Consider the following 17,122-nt stretch of genomic DNA (forward strand, 5'->3'; position numbering starts at 1 on the left):
TTTAAATTTCCGCCTAGACTGCAGTTGGCAGCTTTGCGCGACTTTGGTAGAACAGACATAACTCTTTCAATAGAACTCTGATTGAGGTGATTTTTCTATCATCTTGAAGCTCTTTTCAAGACGAAGCGTATGGTATGTAGCACGCCCTGATCGGACTTCCAGATTGCCGGAAAATAGAGTTTGAAGAAAGCTGTCGCGCTCCGCATTTTCCCAGCGGGCCGCTGGACAGCTCCAGAACTCTCTGGACTCATTGCAGCGACCGCTGCACCGGGCGCTAGGTTGCCCAGCAGCTCCTGCTTCCGAAAATTCACCTTTTTGTGTCCTTTTTTTGCTCTATTTTGCACATTTCTCACAAAACACGTCAAAATACCAAAATGGATAAAATATGCGATTAATGAACTTGTAATGCAACTTTGACACTCAATACGAACCAAATAATGGCCTTAAAACCATGCAAGACTAGGAGTAAGTTCTAGAAACATATACATGCATGCAGATAAATTGTACAAGAAAGAAATTAAAGATTAAATCTCACAAGGTATAAGCATGATTCAAGGCGAACAAGCAATTCACTAATTTTGCACCTTTTCACCATACCATCAAATCAAAACGTCAAGCCATACGTAAACATAGATGGAATGTAATATCATTGGCAACTCGGTCTAAAGTGTGTCCCTAAGCATGCGTGTTTCTAAGTTCTTCATGTAAAGCTCATGACATTGTTTCACAAGGATTCATCTTCGGGTTTTTTCTTAAAACAAAGCTAAAACAAAAACAAAAACAAAAACAAAAACAAAAACAAAACAAAACAAAACCCTAAACTCACGTTCCACCACGTCATCCCCCCAAACTTATTTACAACAAAGTGTAAAATAAGTTTGTAGAGTCGGTAGAGACGTGAGTAAACTAGAAAACAATAAAGATACCTTGAAATTTTCTCGTGAGGTCCGGACGGTTCGAAAATTCGAAAAGAATCAAAAAGTCGCGCTGGAACTGTAATTGAGCAGCGGTCGCTGCGGACGAGTCAGGCCTTTCCAGTGCATGGCCAGCGGGCCGCTGCAACACATGCAGCGGTCGCTAGCGAGAGTCTAGAACCTGCGAAAAACTTTCAAGGCTTTAAAACGAAAATTCAAAACAAAAATAACCAAAAACATAATAAAAAATTGTCAAAACATTGTTGGGTTGACTCCCAACAAGTGCTTATTTTTCGTCTTTAGCTTGACGTTCTTTGAAGCTCATGAGTTATCCCCCATCGTGGGAATTCTGTTGGGATGCCTTTGTACCTACGTATTCCCTATGTGAGCATAGAATGAAGAAAATTGTAGTAGGATACAAAACATAGTATTTGGCAATCCCCCAAACTTGAACCAAATCAAGGTGTAAAAATAATCACATGCAAGACCAAGTAATCAACCTTGATTCAAAAATCATCACCCATCAAGATCTCTATCCCCCATTAATTTGCAAGAATTTTCAACAATAGACCAAGATCATGATATACACAAGTCATGCAAGATAAAATAGCCTCACAATGCTATGAACATGAACTATGCGTATCAACAATCAAGTCAACGGGTTATTCAAATTTCATCCACAACAAGACGCTTATTCAAGCACACCCAACAATGATCAATTCCAATAAATCTAACTCACAAATTCACCAACAAATTATCAAAAGTATATCATCCCCCATCAAACTCCAATTCAAACTACCAAAATATATACCAACAACAAAGTCATCCAATGAAAGAATTCAAGATCAAAGCTCAGAAATTACAAGAAGAACGTACCTTGTGTTGGTTGACAATTGAGCACAAGAACAATTTGGTAGAATCCAAAGAATTTGAGTTGGTGATGTGAATTAGGAGTGTGGGTGTGTGAATAATGTAGAGAAAAAGAATTTAAAGAGAGGGAGAAGTGGAAGCTAGGGTTAGATAGAAAAAGAATGAAAGAAGGAAAAGAGGAAACATACCTTATATAGAATGTCGTGTTTGACTCGCCTCAACGGTCGCTGGCTACAGTCAAGCGGATCGCTGTGGATGATCTTCCCTCACTGTCCTTCTCTCGGCGGGCCGCTGAGTTCAACGCAACGGACTGCTAACCCTGCTACAAAATTTTTTTTATTTATTTAAAACAAAACGAAAATAAACAAAAAAGTTTTTTTATTTTTTTGTCAAAATGAAAATAAAAATTAAAACCTAAAAAATCAAAGTAATATTGGAACACCTCCGTTGATGTGCTCCTTTCTCTCCATGTACCACAAAAAAAATCAAAAGAAAGAAAACCAAATTTAAATAATATTACACTCTAAATTAGTATTATCAACCTTTCTACAATATCAGCTTAAAGCAAGAATATTCCCCGGCAACGGCGCCAAAAACTTGATGCACTATTTATTAGCACTAAAAATACCTGCATATATACATGGTAGATCTAGTATAGCTAAAGGTCAGTACCGGGATATCGAACACGAGGAACATAAGTGCAACTGGTTATTACGTACTAAGCGTCAAATACTATTTAGAAAAACAAGAGTTTTGGATTTGAAACTAAACAAATATAAATAAAGTAAAAGCATAAGAGCAAAGAAGATAGAATTAGGCAAATAGAGGAATTTCAAGGATAATGATTTCACTAACTCTTTAGTTATTCTAATTAGTTCTATGTTCATCCGACTCAAGTTTTACCACGATTTCTCCCTATCATGCATCAATACTCATGTCACAATTATTGTATGAACATATAAGATAAACCAATCAAAGCTATCACCGATCAAAGATTACCAATAATCAAGGTAACGGCCAATTAGTCGAACAAAAGTTCAAGAAAAATCAAGTGGAACGAGTTCTGAACATTAAACATAAAAAGAACAACATAAAAATCAATTACTATCAAACCTTAAAATTCTATTGTTTAGTAATCCATAGACAGATGAACTAAAACAATGATTAAAGTACGAGACATGAAATAAACAAACAAAACCCAAGGATGAATCTTGAAGTCTTCATGCTCCTCTTGCCTTGCTTCAATCTCCAAGAATGGTGATGGAATGATGGATGAAGAATTAGGGTTGGAGAATGGAGGGAGGAGCCATGAAGCTCCCCTTTTGGGGGCTATGGAAGGGTTGATTCTATGAATGAGGTTATAGGGTATATATAGGCATGAGAAGGATTTAAATTTGGTAAAAAGTCTCCTCCAAGGAATAGGTAAGATGGAATTTTCGCTCCCCATAGTAGAAGGAAAATATTTGGCTTCACAAGGTAATATCTTCTTTCCTTCTTTAACTTTCCGCCTAGATTGCAGCTGGCAGCTTTGTGCGACTTTGGTAGAACAGCCATAACACTCTCCACAGAACTCTGATTGAGGTGATTCTTCTACCATCTTGAAGTTCTTTGCAAGACGAAGAGAATGGTATGTAGCACGCCCTGATTGGACTTCCAGATCGCCAAAAAATCGAGTTTGAAGACAGCTGTCGCGCGCCGCGTTTTCCCAGCGGGCCGCTGGACAGCTCCAGAACTCTCTAGACTCGTTGCAGCGACCGCGCCGTTGGGTTGCCTTGCAGCTCCTGCTTCCGAAAATTCACCATTTTGTGCCCTTTTTCTGCTTTATTTTGCACATTTCTCACAAAACACGTCAAAATACCAAAATGGATCAAATATGCGATTAATGAACGTGTAATGCAACTTTGACACTCAAAACAGACCAAATAATGGCCTTAAAACCGTGCAAAATCCGAGCGTATCAGGTCTCCAATCCCGATTGTAGTTTTGATTGTTTATTTTTTATTTTCAAATTAACTACAAAGTTTTACAATTTATTTAATATTATTTAGTTCGAATATAATACAAAGTTGAAGTAGTATTCAAGAGAAAATAACTAAAAACTTTTAGACATACAAAATTTTGTAGTAGTTTGAAATTTAAGAGAAAAATAATAACCTTTGAGAAATACAACATTCATAAGTTATAGTTACATATTAACATCTTTAATCCATCCATGATAAGAAAATAAATTACATTAAGAAATTATATATCATATTAACATCTTTCATCCATCCACGTGTAATTAAGAAATTAAATTATATTTTTCATCTTTCATTCATCCAAAGTACGAAATTAAATTAAATTGAATTACATCTTTCATCCATCCACAATAAGAAATTGATATATTAACATCTTTCATCCATCGACATGTAATTAACAAATTAAATTTTATTTAATTATAATAAAAATATATTTTATTAATTTTATAAAAAATAAATCAAATAATTCGGGTATACCCGATTGGGTATCTGGTAACCCGATACCCGATTACCCGATCCGATACCCGAAAAATCGGGTTTCGGGTATCCAATTACCTGACTTTTCGGGTTTGGATATCGGGTATCCAATACCCAATATCCATTTTGACATGCCTATATATGGATAATGCGTTGTGGAGAACTTTTCATAAATAGAAATGAGCTATTTTTTTGGGACGGATGAAAAATGAAAGTGGACATATTTTTATGGGACGGAGAGGGTATATTTTTTAAATAAAAACAGATTTGGAGTATTACTTAATGTATTAGACTTATTTAACTAATCCAATTGGAGTTGACAATTATATTTCATATTTTCATAATTCATTGTATTTGTCTTGTATTTTTATTCAAAAAATAATGAAATATCTATTTTATATTAGTAGAGTAGGAGATGTACCGAAAAAGTTGGGACTTTTTTTCACATTTTATTTAAGTTGTACCATATGTTTACATTTTATTTATGTATTAGAAGATGTTTTAGGTGCTCGATAAGTCATACTCTTGCATTCAAGTAAAGCTGACAATTTTTTGACATGACACGATAATTTGATACAAAATTCAAATAAAATTAATTAATAGGTTTTGGTCATGCCTTATTGGGTTTGTGTCCTTATCGGGTTGACCCGTTAAGAACATGATTATTTTGGGTTTGGTTCGGATTGGATGTAGGTTGGACACAAATAACTCATTGAAAAATAATGTTATTATCTTTTCAAAAATTCTATTTTACTTTTATTCTTTAAGGTCTGTAAATTAAGTTTAAACCGTGTAAATTAATTTTTTATCATGTAAATCAGGTTCAAAAATTAGGTTTAATAGTGTAATATCAAGTTTAATAATGTAATATTAGGTTTTAATTGTGTAATATAAGGTTCAGGTAGTTATCGTGTCATGTCAACCTGTATTATAACATGTCGTTAAAGGATTCGTATCGGGTGCAAATCGTGTTCGAATTTGAAGGTAACAGATCAGGTTAGTTTTCAGATTGACAGTTTCCTTAATAGGTCGGATTCGGGTTATGTCTTATTGGGTTGGGTCGTTATCTGGTTGACCCGATGATGACCCAACCCTCACGATTTGACACCACTATATTGAAGCTTAAATTACTAAATATTGGTCATGCAAGAATAACAACAAATGCATATGTACTAGGAAGAAAGAAAACATCCAAGCAATGGAGCACAAAATCGGCAGCAAAATCTAGCAAGATAACCAAAAACGGTTTGCACATGATCGCCTTGTTCCGGTTTTGCCAACGGAAGGCCTAACGGAAGATGGCGATGAAACGAGTCAAGTGCAGCAGCTGCACCATCGTCATCTCTAACACTGACAGCTACATCCACTGCTCGAGACTTGACCTCAGGTTGGAGCATGAATCTAATGGCCTTTGATAGGGATTCCACACTAAGGTGTGCTATAGGAATAGGAGCAGGTCCCACTCCTCTCTCATATATTATGGCTCCCCACAACGATTGATCACCACAGAATGGTACGATTGTGGTCGGACACTGCATTCATTGTTTTGTTTCAACTTTCAACTAATTAATTTAATCGTAGTAATGTTTAGAAATTCAACAACAAAAATCATTTAATTACCCCCGCTTTCAGTCCTGTTGCCGTTGTTCCAGCTCCCCCGTGATGAACCTATCACTCAAATTTCCGACTTCATTATTTTTGGGTTGGAAATACTATTGAAGCACCTCTCACTATGTATTAACTCACCACAGCGCAACACTGAGGAAACAACCAATCGTGAGGGCAATCAATAGTAAGCAGAAAAACATCTTCGGCTACATCTTGTGCATCTGCTAAAACAAAATGTTTGGGTGCATTCTGTTAAACCATAACCAAGAATCACATAAATCAAGATTCTATATACTAAATCCCTTGTAATTAGGAACCTAATATTTATGGATCATTAGAATTTATCTCTTTACATTACAATATTTCACTATTTGTAACTCTATAAAAGACGATGCACAATACCATTAGCGAAATACTCCTATGTAAAAAAAAATTCTCTATTTGCAAACACACATGGTATCAGAGTGGGTATTTTGATTGAAAATGAAAAAAATGTTTGGCCCACTATAGAAGGCTAGTCCAACCCGATCAGGAAAAAAGACCAATCCCAAAATTCACTTGGAAGGGTGTCTGAGGGAGAGTGTTGGCAAATGAAGAAAAATAAATTTAACAATATCTCATATTGGTGTAAATAGAGAACTGAAACCACTATATAAGTTTAATGAGACAGTCATCCTATCACTAATTGATTTTAGGATGAAATCTTATGAATTTCTTTAACATTCATGATTGTGACAATCAGCAACAACTACTTACGAGTGGCGAGGCCTCCCCACCCTCGATCAACAATCCCTCTCCGTCCTGTGTTCTTCAATGCCTCCAAAACAATATTCCTAGTTTTTTCTGGATTTTCAAGAGGCTTCAAAAACAAATAAATCATATTTCCATTTGAAGACTATACTCCCTCCGTCCCACTTAAAATACAACATTTGGGAATCGATACGGGATTTTATGTAATGTTGTTTTGTGAGTTAATGAAGAGAGAGTAAAGTAAGAGAGATGAAAAAGTAGAGATAGAGTTGTTTCTATTTTAGGAAACGTTTCATTTTTAATAGGATAGCCAAAAAAGGAAAACATTTCACTTTTAATGGGACAGAGGAGGTACATTGTAAGATGGCAATCTCGCCCCTACATACCATGCTCCCAAACCCGATATAAATAGGTGCAGCTCCCTTTTGCAACCACTGAAGTAATTCTTGAGGAGGCTCATATTTACTTCCAAGATCCACAAAGCAGTAACCCACAATATCAACTAGAGGGCCCCAATCTGCAAATAAAATCAAAATCATATACTCATACATCTGCACCTTGAATAATGTAGAACTTACCATTGGGCTTGGGCAGCACACATGGACTCCACATGTAAGTTGTTGGGAGATGAGAAATTGAGACTTGGTTTGTGTCCAAGAGTCCATTGATAGGGCTAAGGTTCAGCTTGTTTTTCCTTAACTTGTTAATGTAACCTCTTAGCCCCCACCATATCAGTATATCAACAACAAAATATGATAGCTGGATGCAAAATATAGATAGATAGGTTAAACGAAATTAATAAGGCAAAATTCTTTGGAAGGGTCCGTCAACTTATTAGCTTCCGTAAATAGGTCAATTATTATTATTATTATTATTATTATTTTTTAGCTTCTGAAATTGAGTGTTACAAATTTTGAGACATTCTGAAATTGGTGTTACGAATTTTGCGATTGTGTAACTAATTACACGTTCTCAGAATTTGTAACACCCGATCCCCGATCCGATAAAAAAAAGTGTGACATATTTTCAAAAAGCTAATAAATGGACACCTTTAAATAATTTAGCCAGATAATAAATGGATTTCTAGTTGAATTATATGATGGAAGAATAACATACCCAATTTCCAGCTCTATGAGATATGTGGGGTATGAAAGGGTGAGGAAATGCACATGTAGGCCTGCGTATTTAGTAGGGTACCTCTAATTAAGTATGCTTGCTTCATAATTAAAACAAATAAAATGTTCATGTCTATCAATTTCATGTTACGCACTATATATGTTGAAATAGGAATTAAAACATTATTTAGAAGGTGACCTTATTAGATGGTGAAAATGAAAAAAAATAAAACGTACGTCCATGGAACTGTGAAGAAGATGTGGAGGGGAACACCAAGCGCTTCAGCCACATCTACACGTCCTGTTTTATTTACTTACACATTATCAATAATTGTAAAGAAATACTCCCACTGTCCCAAGGTAGTTGGGGCATTTTTTTTAGGCACAAGATTTAAGAAATTTATTTGTTAAAGATTAAAAGTGGAGAGAGTAAAGCAAGAGGGTGAATAAAGTAAGAGATATGAAGAGAGAGTAAAGTAAGAGACGGAATAAAGTTTTTACTAAAAAAGAAAATGACTCAATTACCTTGAGACAAACAAAAAATGAATACGACTCAACTACCTTGGGATTGGGGGGAGTATAAAATTTGAAGAATGTCAACAATTAGGGACAGTTTGGTAGGATAGATAACTCATATATCTTGGAGTTTTATGAACAAAAATAACCTAAAATGTGTGTTCATATCATATTTGATTTATTTATCTTTCCTATCAAACTTCCCCAGTGATCTTACATAAACGTTGAGCCTTGGAAAACTACTAACCGTAAGCAGGAGGGTTAGCAATAATAGCTTGGGCCCTAAATGAGTCCCCGGTTATCGGGTCGGGTTGAGTGCAGGCTTGAAGAAGAGATTCCATAACAGCCTTTAGTTGTTTCAACTGTATGGCTATATCTTGCCAACTAGTTAGTAGTATCTTTTGAGTCTTGACGAAACCTATAGAAAAATTAAATTTTTTGTTTGGAAAAGATAGGAAATGGCTATGGACATAAAAAGGAAGGTGAAACCTTCAACTATAACACGAGGATCTCCACCAATTGGGTAAAAATCTACTCCAGCCGACTTCACCAATCCCCTAAACTCAGAGTGAGTTGCCAATCTCACACAATGACCGTATTCCTGTTTTTTTACACATTACACAGTGTTTCGACACCGAGATTAAGAAATGAGTGTTCAGTTAGATGTTAAGTGGAGATAGGATAATGTAGGAAAGAGAATAAAGTATGATAGAAAAAAAAAGGAGAGTACGAAATGAAATATAATAAAGTGTTTGCCAAAAAAAGAAATTACTCAGTTAACTTGAGACGACTTAACAGTAGGACTTGCCTGAAGTTTCCTTGCCACCGCGAGAAAAGGTTGAACATCGCCTCTCGTTCCGACTACAAGAATGGCAATGCTTAACTTTGGAATTGATTGATTGCAATCGCTCATTGATATATAACCAACTAACATAAAAAAGAAGCTCTGAACAATCAAAACTAAAGTGATTATCAACGATGAGCTCAAATGAAATTCAAGAAACACAACATATTTTTTATATACATTCTTATTCGAATGAATGAATCGTATGCAGAAATGATTGTACACCTAATTTCTTTCGTGCAAGCAACTGTGTATGAGACAGCTAGGTTGGGCCATGTCCCATGTGACTTAAAACTATATAATGTAACTATATATATTGTGAATTTATGAATGAAAGTTGTTGTAATAAAAAAGTAGGTAATATGATTGGCACTAATGAATGCATGCATGATTACGTACAGCTCATAGAACAATACATTATATACTCACTTATGATTATTTATTAGAAAATTCGGAGCCAAATTGTGGTCAACGCTGTTTTTATTTATTGTTGAAAATACTAAATAATACTCCCTCCGTCCCGGCTAAGATGACACATTGCTTAGTCGGCACGGGATTTTAGGAGTTATTGGTTAAAGTGTTTAATTGAAGAGAGAAGGTGAGTGTGAGTATTAAAGTAGAGAGATAAAGAAATATGGATATTTTAATAGGAGTAAGAAAAAGTGATTGAGTGTATTAATTGGAGAGAGAAAGTTATCAAAAAAGGAAATGCGTCATCTTAATTGAGACAAACTAAAAAGGAAAACATGTCATCTTGAGCGGGACGGGGGGAGTATTGAATTAAATTAAATTAAATTAAAATTTTTTAACATGTTATAATACAAAAATTAAATTAAATTAAATTAATAAAATATTTTACCTATAATAAATATTAAATTTTTGAATATTTTATAAATTTTATTTAAATTTTATTATAGGTAAAAGAATATATTTTTTAAATTTTATTATTTTCTATTATAGGTGAAAAAATATTTTATGGATTAAATATTTTTTATTATATGTAAAATATATTTTATGAATATTAATTATTTTAATTATAGGTAAAAATATTTTATAAATTTTAATAATAAATTAATTAGGTTAATATAATTAATTAGATTCATAATTAAGTCGCTAATTGGATCAAAGCACATTTGACCATTAAATTAAATAATTATTAATTCTGGACCAAAATATATTATATGAGTCCAAAAGGTAACACACTTGATTTATAAACCAAAAGTTTTTTAAGATAAATTTAAAAGACCAAATAGACTCTTAGTCTGGTTTATTTAATAATCTCTTATTATGTATTTATATTTTATAATTTACTAGATAATTTACAAGTAAATGATAATTATAGTTTCACAATTCTAATATGTTTCCAAACACAATATTAACATATTCATAAGAAATCATGTTTTGTGTAATCATTTCCAAGAATAGTGAATCTTGAAAATCATAATTCCAAGAATCATAATCCTGGAAATTATCTTATTCGACAACTTTACTTTCCTACATAAATAAACAAAGCCTTAATGTCGTCGAGTTGTAGCCGAGTCAACTCACTTTAGTTGGTACAACAAATTGTATTAATAATAGAGTAAAGACCAAAACTAGTCTTAAACATATGTCTATTTTACGATTTTGGTCTTAGCCATTATCTTTTGAATTATTGCATCTCAAACATTTCAACTCGGATTATAATCAGTTCAAAATTAACTATTCCGTTAAATTATAACAATCAACGTTTTTAATTTCGATTTTTACCAAATTAAGCTACTAAGTATAATTTTTAATTATTTTAAAATTGAAATCCTATATTCTAATTTATTTAATCTCCCTTTAATCTTGCAACCAGCTTTCCCATCTTCATCACCACCACCGGCTGCTCCACTGCCCATTTCAGATCACCCAAATTAAGAATCACCCCTCCACTCCTAATCCTGCTCTCTAAAATCCCTCCCAACTCCTCCACTGAAACCCCCTTCACCATTGAAATCACACTTACATTCTTGAAAATCCCATCCAAAATCCCATCCCTCTCAAATTCTCTGCTCTCTACCTTCTTCAGCAACTCCCTGGCCGCCCCCTCCAGGTCCGAATCCCCGACGAGAATCGGATTCTTTTTCTGCCCCCTCAGCATGATCTCCACCACCTTCTTCACCTCATCGTTTAATTGCAGGCGGGGATTCAAATAGACATTTCGATTATGTGATAACTGAGGCGGATTAGAGAATAATTTGGGGGCAGAGGTGTTCTCAATTGCGGCTTTGACGGCGGGGATGGGAAAGCTGGGAACCCTAATCTTATATTCAAGCTGGGAACCCTAATCTTATATTCACTTCATTTATTTAGAATAAATAAATTCGAATATATGATTCCAATTTCAAAATAATTAAAAATCATACTTAACCGCATTTTGACGGAACAATTAATTTTGGACCGATTGTGATCCGAATTGAAATATTTGGGATGCAAAAATTCAAAGGCCGTTTTGTTTGACAGGATTGTGGCATGGGAAAGTAATCTGATTTCAAATTTTTAAATTTCTTTGTTTGGAGAAAATTTGGAAAGTAAAATGATTCCTAGTTATTAAATTATTGTGTTTGGTCTTATAAGGAAATTAAGGAAAGTAATCAGATTCCTAAAATCAGATAATTTAATACTCCCTTCGTCCCATTAAATATGCAATATTTGGAAATTGGCACAGGTTTTTATGTAGTGTTGTTTTGTGAGTTAATGAAGAGAGAGGAAAGTAAGAGAGATGAAAAAGTAGAGATAGAGATATTTCTATTTTAGGAAACGCTTCATTTTTTAATGGGACAAACTAAATACGAAAACGTTTCATTTCTAATGAGACATGGGGAGTATAAAATATGAGGATTCTTTTTCCTCCGCTAATCCTAAGTATTCTTTTTCCCTAATCTAGGATTTTAAAAGAATGGTGTTCTCTCACGTCTCCACTCTGCCGCTCTGCATCTCTCATTTCTGTGCGTATTTTTTCATTCTTTCATTTTTGCTTTCTCTGTATATTATATTCTCATAGGTTAATTACAGTACAATTCCTTCAAGCTTTCATGGAGTTAACAATTCCTTCTTCAAGCTTTCAAGTTTCATTCTTCAAGCTTTCATGGAGTCTTGATTCCTATTTTTTCTCATTTATGTATCATAGCCAGAGGGGCTGTTTTAATCTTCTTTCCGGTATTCTTCCTAGTCGCGGCAATTGGGAATAGAGAATCTATATCAATGAAAGATTGAACTGGTGGAATAAAGGTTTCCATTTCTATTGCTCGATATTTTTAATAAAACGGATCTATTAAGTGAAGGTGCGGAAAGAGAGGGATTCGAACCCTCGGTAAACAAAAGCCTACATAGCAGTTCCAATGCTACGCCTTGAACCACTCGGCCACCTCTCCTACATAATGATTATGAATCAAAAACCGAGTGAATAGTGAGTTCTTTCTATTCGATTCTAGATTATTGGATAGGTATGACTAATCCATTTTAACTATAATATTAAAAAAATAGAAAATTTTGCATCAAAGTAAAAAAAGATCTTTCGAGGCCCCAAGACAATTATTTTCTTACGAATTTTTTTTATTTGTAATTTTTAGAAAAAGGGGGTTCGTGTTTGCAAAAATGACTTCTACTATATTCGACTCGATTAAATCAATAAATTAGAATGAATCAACTGATTGATAGGTCTAGGTTTTTTAGACTAGGGTTAATAGATACCTTTCTATCATAATGCTATATAGACTACGATTCCATACCTTACAAATTCTCAAAATTCTTTCCGGCTTTAGAGTTCTCAACTATTTTTATGTTATTTTGTACTGTACAATTCTTTTCTTTGTGGGATCATTTTCCTACGAGAGGGAATCAGAAGAATTAGAAAATGGATTGCTGGCTATGCCTAGATCGCGGATAAATGGGAATTTTATTGATAAGACCTTTTCAATTGTAGCCAATATCTTATTGCATAAGAAAAGAAAATTAGTTTCCATATTGATTTTTTAATCATATAGACATGCTACGTAGCAAACATTAAGGTCGCTGGATTGGGGGAGGATTATCCATACTTATATAGAGGAGTTAGAATCATCATCAAGTCGATATGAGACAAGATTTAAGAGTTTTAACACTAAGTGAAGTAAGCATAACACGACATGAGCAAACAAAAAAGAAAAAATACAAATAAAAAGAATTATTTAATCATAGTTGAATTTACGATCTAAGTTTGAATCATGGAGTTTTATCGGTGTCTTAGTAACCTTGCCAGAGCCATCCATACGCAAATCCGCTGCCACTGCCACCACTGTCCCCGAATGGCGGGCCCTTCTGGCGTGCATCCAATATTTGGTGCTCAACTCCACTCTAAACTTGGCCGTTGATCCATTGGAAATCTTCCGTAGCATATCGTCCAAAGATGGCCCATGAGCCTCCGGATGGACCGCAATCTTCCGAACAAGGTCGAATCATGGGACAATGCAGTAGCTGGCGACGGAGAAGCTTTTGGTGGAGACATAATAATACAAAGTAATGTTGAGATCGTCATAAAAGATATACCGATTAGATACAAATTTGAGGTCCATGACAATAGAAGTAGTTGAGTTATCTTTTCGAATATGTAGTTGTTGTACGAAGAATTGAGGCGGAAACAATAGCACTTAGAAAAATACGCCAATTAATGCGATAAAGAAAAGAGCAATTAGTCGTAGGATTAAGCCTTTCTTTATGATTTTTATATCCATCGGAATTTGAGGCTAATATGGTCCTTGTAAGTCACTAATTTGGTGTTGGGGTTTGGTGCCCCTTGCACAACGGAAGTCATGCATACACAAATAAATCAGATCTACAGATCTATTTGACCGATTATAGGATTAATTAACTACATGTTAAACAATCAAATTGTAAACAAGAACGTACATTAGTTCATGCTCAAGGAATTTAAACCCTAATACATGAATTCCTACGGTTTAGAATTATCGATCTGATTCTCCAAAGAATCAACTATTGCTTGTGCCTTCTCCACGTGATGTTCTTCGTACTCAACCACGAACCTTCTAATTTGTATCCCAAACTTAGATAATGACCTTTGGGTGGGCAAAGCCTGTCAGAATCGAAAAGGCCTTGATTAGAAAGAAGACAGAATATCAATTTTCTGAAAAACTGATTTTTTGTCCACTCCCAGAGGGGGAACACAAAAATTATCATTAACTTCATTCCTAATCTCCTTAATAATCTCCTTTTATATTGAGTTATAATGGGCCAGATTAGGGATCCATGGAGTTTGGACTGGGCCAAACCTGTTGGACTTTTACTAATTAAATTGAGCCCCAATTTAATACAAGTCCAAACATAATATTATTATCAGCCACTACAGTAAAATAATATTGACCGCCCGTCCAATCCCAAATTACGAGTAATCTGGGCTTTACCTCTTTAACTTATTATTTCCTGTGTTTAAGACATAAATATCCATTAATTAATTTAAGTTTGCTATTTGACTTTAATTAATTAATATCTTTTTCCAAGAGTTGTCTAGTTCAAAATCTTTATTTATTATTCTGGAATAAATTACAACAGACCGGGTTTCTGAAGAATAAAACCTTTTTCGAATACCTCTTGAGGATATTATCAAACTGGACTCATCCAGCACACGATTCATTGCAATAACAATACTAGCACCTCTAGACATTGATCACGACTACCCAAGATATCATGATTCTTGGATTGCGAAAAATCTGCACCATTTAATATAGGGTTTTTGACTTTTTAAACCAAAATCTTTCCCCGAAATCCGGTTTTTCCCATAAACTATGAGATTTGTTTTTAAAACCACAAACTTTCATTTCGTTAGGATTTTCCCAATCCGACCCGAATAGCACATTTCCGACCCGAATAGCATAATTCAAAATGTTAAAGTTGTGTTTTGTTTATTCAAAAGTTGTCATTTGTTATGTAATAATTGTGACTGTATGTATTATTGTGCCAAATAGTATCCAAGTAATCAATTTAGTGACAAATAGGATTAAAATTGACATATAGACAACCCGGGTTTCATCGTTGACCCGCCAGGGGAAAATCCTAACGAAATGAAAGTTCGTGGTTTTAAAAACAAATCTCATAGTTCATGGGAAAAACCGGAATTCGGGGAAAGGTTTTGGTTTAAAAAGCCAAAAACCCTTTAATATATCAAAGTAGTGCATAATCAATATTATATGCTCAATGTTATGTCAACAATGATTAAGAAATAACAATCACCGAGACCTCGTCTTTCAGTAAATAGCAAGAAAGACTTGTGTCAACTGTTAGATCCTTCAGTGCTATACCACACCAATGTTGTTTATTTCATAAGGTAAGAAAACATGCGGACTGACACTGCAACCTTTTACGATAGGTAGCCAAAGTCTATCAAGGTTGTGAAATTCTTTTTCTCTTCTACAAAGAACTAACTGCATCACCTTCTGTGAACATCGTTCACGACCAGTCTACTATGCAGAAGAATCAGACTTGTTTGCTTCTTATACATTTAAATGTTTGAGAAACATCTTATAAATGCACAAGCAAACACCAATGCGATAAAATTATTTCTTCTCGCCTTATGTTAAAAGTGGATTGTACAATATATTGTATACAAGCAATTCTATCCGTGCAACATGCTCATAATATGTTTTTCAGTATACCAATCATAACATTTGGAACGAAGAATGCGTACATAAATGTGAGTGAAAACTCACAATGTATATATATATATATAGGGATGTATTCATATCCTTTTTACATCTTTTATTCTTTTTTCCTTCTCAATCTCCACCATCCATTTTCAAGATCTAAGGGCCAAAAATAGGGTCTGATTTAATTAATTTTATTGATTAAAAAATTTGAGAAGGGCGTTTAAGGGAGTAGTAAAAAATTGGCAGTTATTGCAATTCCATAATTCACGCCATCTGTTACATATTTACTTATATTTTATTTCTTTTCCTTTATTAAATCTCAATATGCTTATTTCTTTCCATGATTCATCGATTTTACTTCAATTTAAATATTTTTTCGCTAAAAAATATTGGAGAAATAGGAGTTCAATATTCTCGTCAGTTTCTGAGTAATGCATATGTCTCTTACAAGAAATAATGTACGCCTAATGTCTAATAATGTAAATTTGTAATTTAAATAATGTACGTGTTTAAGGGAATAATGTTTAGGCTAAGTAGGACTAAATAATGTACGTCAAGTGGCCTTTAATGTACACGCGTAATACTGAATGATGTACTTGCGTAAGTATTTAATGTTTGGCGAGAGTTGAATTCATACCCTTTGGGTTGTAGTACCTGCTGGGGATTGGTGCCCCTTGCACAGCGGAAGTCATGCATTCACAAATAAATCATACATATGGATCTATTTGACAGATTATGTGATCAATTTATCACATGTTAAACAATCAATTGCATGCTAGAACACACATAAATCATGCTTTAAGGAATTAAACCCTAATTCATGATATTCTACGGATTAGGGTTACCGATCTGATTCTCCAAAGAATCGACGATTGCTTGCTTCTTCTCCACATGAAGATCTTCGTACTCGACCACAAATCTTCTAATCTGTATCCCGAACTCAGATAATGACCTTTGGGTGGGCAAAGCTTGTCAGAATCGAAAAGGGCTTGAATAGAAAGAAGACAGAATATCAGTTTTTGAGAAAACTGACTTTTCGTCCACTCCCAGAGGGGAGCACGAAAATTTATGTATTAAATCTGTTTAAATCTCCTTTCTAATCTCCTTTTATATTGAGTTATGATGGGCCAGATTAGGGATCCATGGAGGTTGGACTTGGGCCAAACCTGTTGGACTTTTACTAATTAAATTGAGCCCCAATTTAATACAAGTCCAAACAGAATATTATTATCATCCACTATAGTATAATAATATTGACTGCCCGTCCAATCCCAAATTACGAGTAATCCGGGCTATTACCTCTTTAATTTATTATTTCCCGTGTTAAAGATATAAATATCCATTAATC

At 34.3% G+C, this 17,122-nt stretch overlaps 1 protein-coding gene and 1 non-coding gene across 6 annotated transcripts; both read right to left on the reverse strand.

Annotated features, from left to right (window-relative positions):
- Positions 1–5,394: 5,394 nt before the first annotated feature.
- On the reverse strand, positions 5,395–9,371 carry LOC125224012 (sterol 3-beta-glucosyltransferase UGT80B1-like). 5 transcript variants are annotated; one of them, XM_048127344.1, is made up of 12 exons: positions 9,338–9,371; positions 9,077–9,195; positions 8,758–8,869; positions 8,516–8,686; positions 7,990–8,053; positions 7,754–7,814; positions 7,216–7,396; positions 7,024–7,154; positions 6,644–6,746; positions 6,026–6,111; positions 5,900–5,947; positions 5,395–5,811 (listed from the first exon to the last, which is right to left on the reverse strand). In XM_048127344.1, exons 2-12 carry the CDS (start codon positions 9,179–9,181, stop codon positions 5,452–5,454), a joined length of 1,422 nt encoding a protein of 473 aa, XP_047983301.1. In that variant the 5' UTR covers positions 9,182–9,195; positions 9,338–9,371; the 3' UTR covers positions 5,395–5,451. The 5 variants fall into 5 exon arrangements, with proteins under 5 accessions (XP_047983301.1, XP_047983299.1, XP_047983300.1 ...); XM_048127342.1 differs by lacking the exon at positions 9,338–9,371 and having other exon boundaries at positions 9,077–9,323; XM_048127343.1 differs by lacking the exon at positions 9,338–9,371 and having other exon boundaries at positions 6,026–6,108; positions 9,077–9,322.
- A 3,052-nt stretch (positions 9,372–12,423) lies between these two features.
- TRNAS-GGA lies at positions 12,424–12,510 on the reverse strand. The gene has a single exon. It is a non-coding gene; the product is annotated as a tRNA-Ser (tRNA).
- Between the last annotated feature and the right edge of the window lie 4,612 nt (positions 12,511–17,122).

This window comes from Salvia hispanica, chromosome 4 (assembly GCF_023119035.1).
Source record: "Salvia hispanica cultivar TCC Black 2014 chromosome 4, UniMelb_Shisp_WGS_1.0, whole genome shotgun sequence".
Taxonomy (NCBI): Eukaryota; Viridiplantae; Streptophyta; class Magnoliopsida; order Lamiales; family Lamiaceae; genus Salvia; species Salvia hispanica.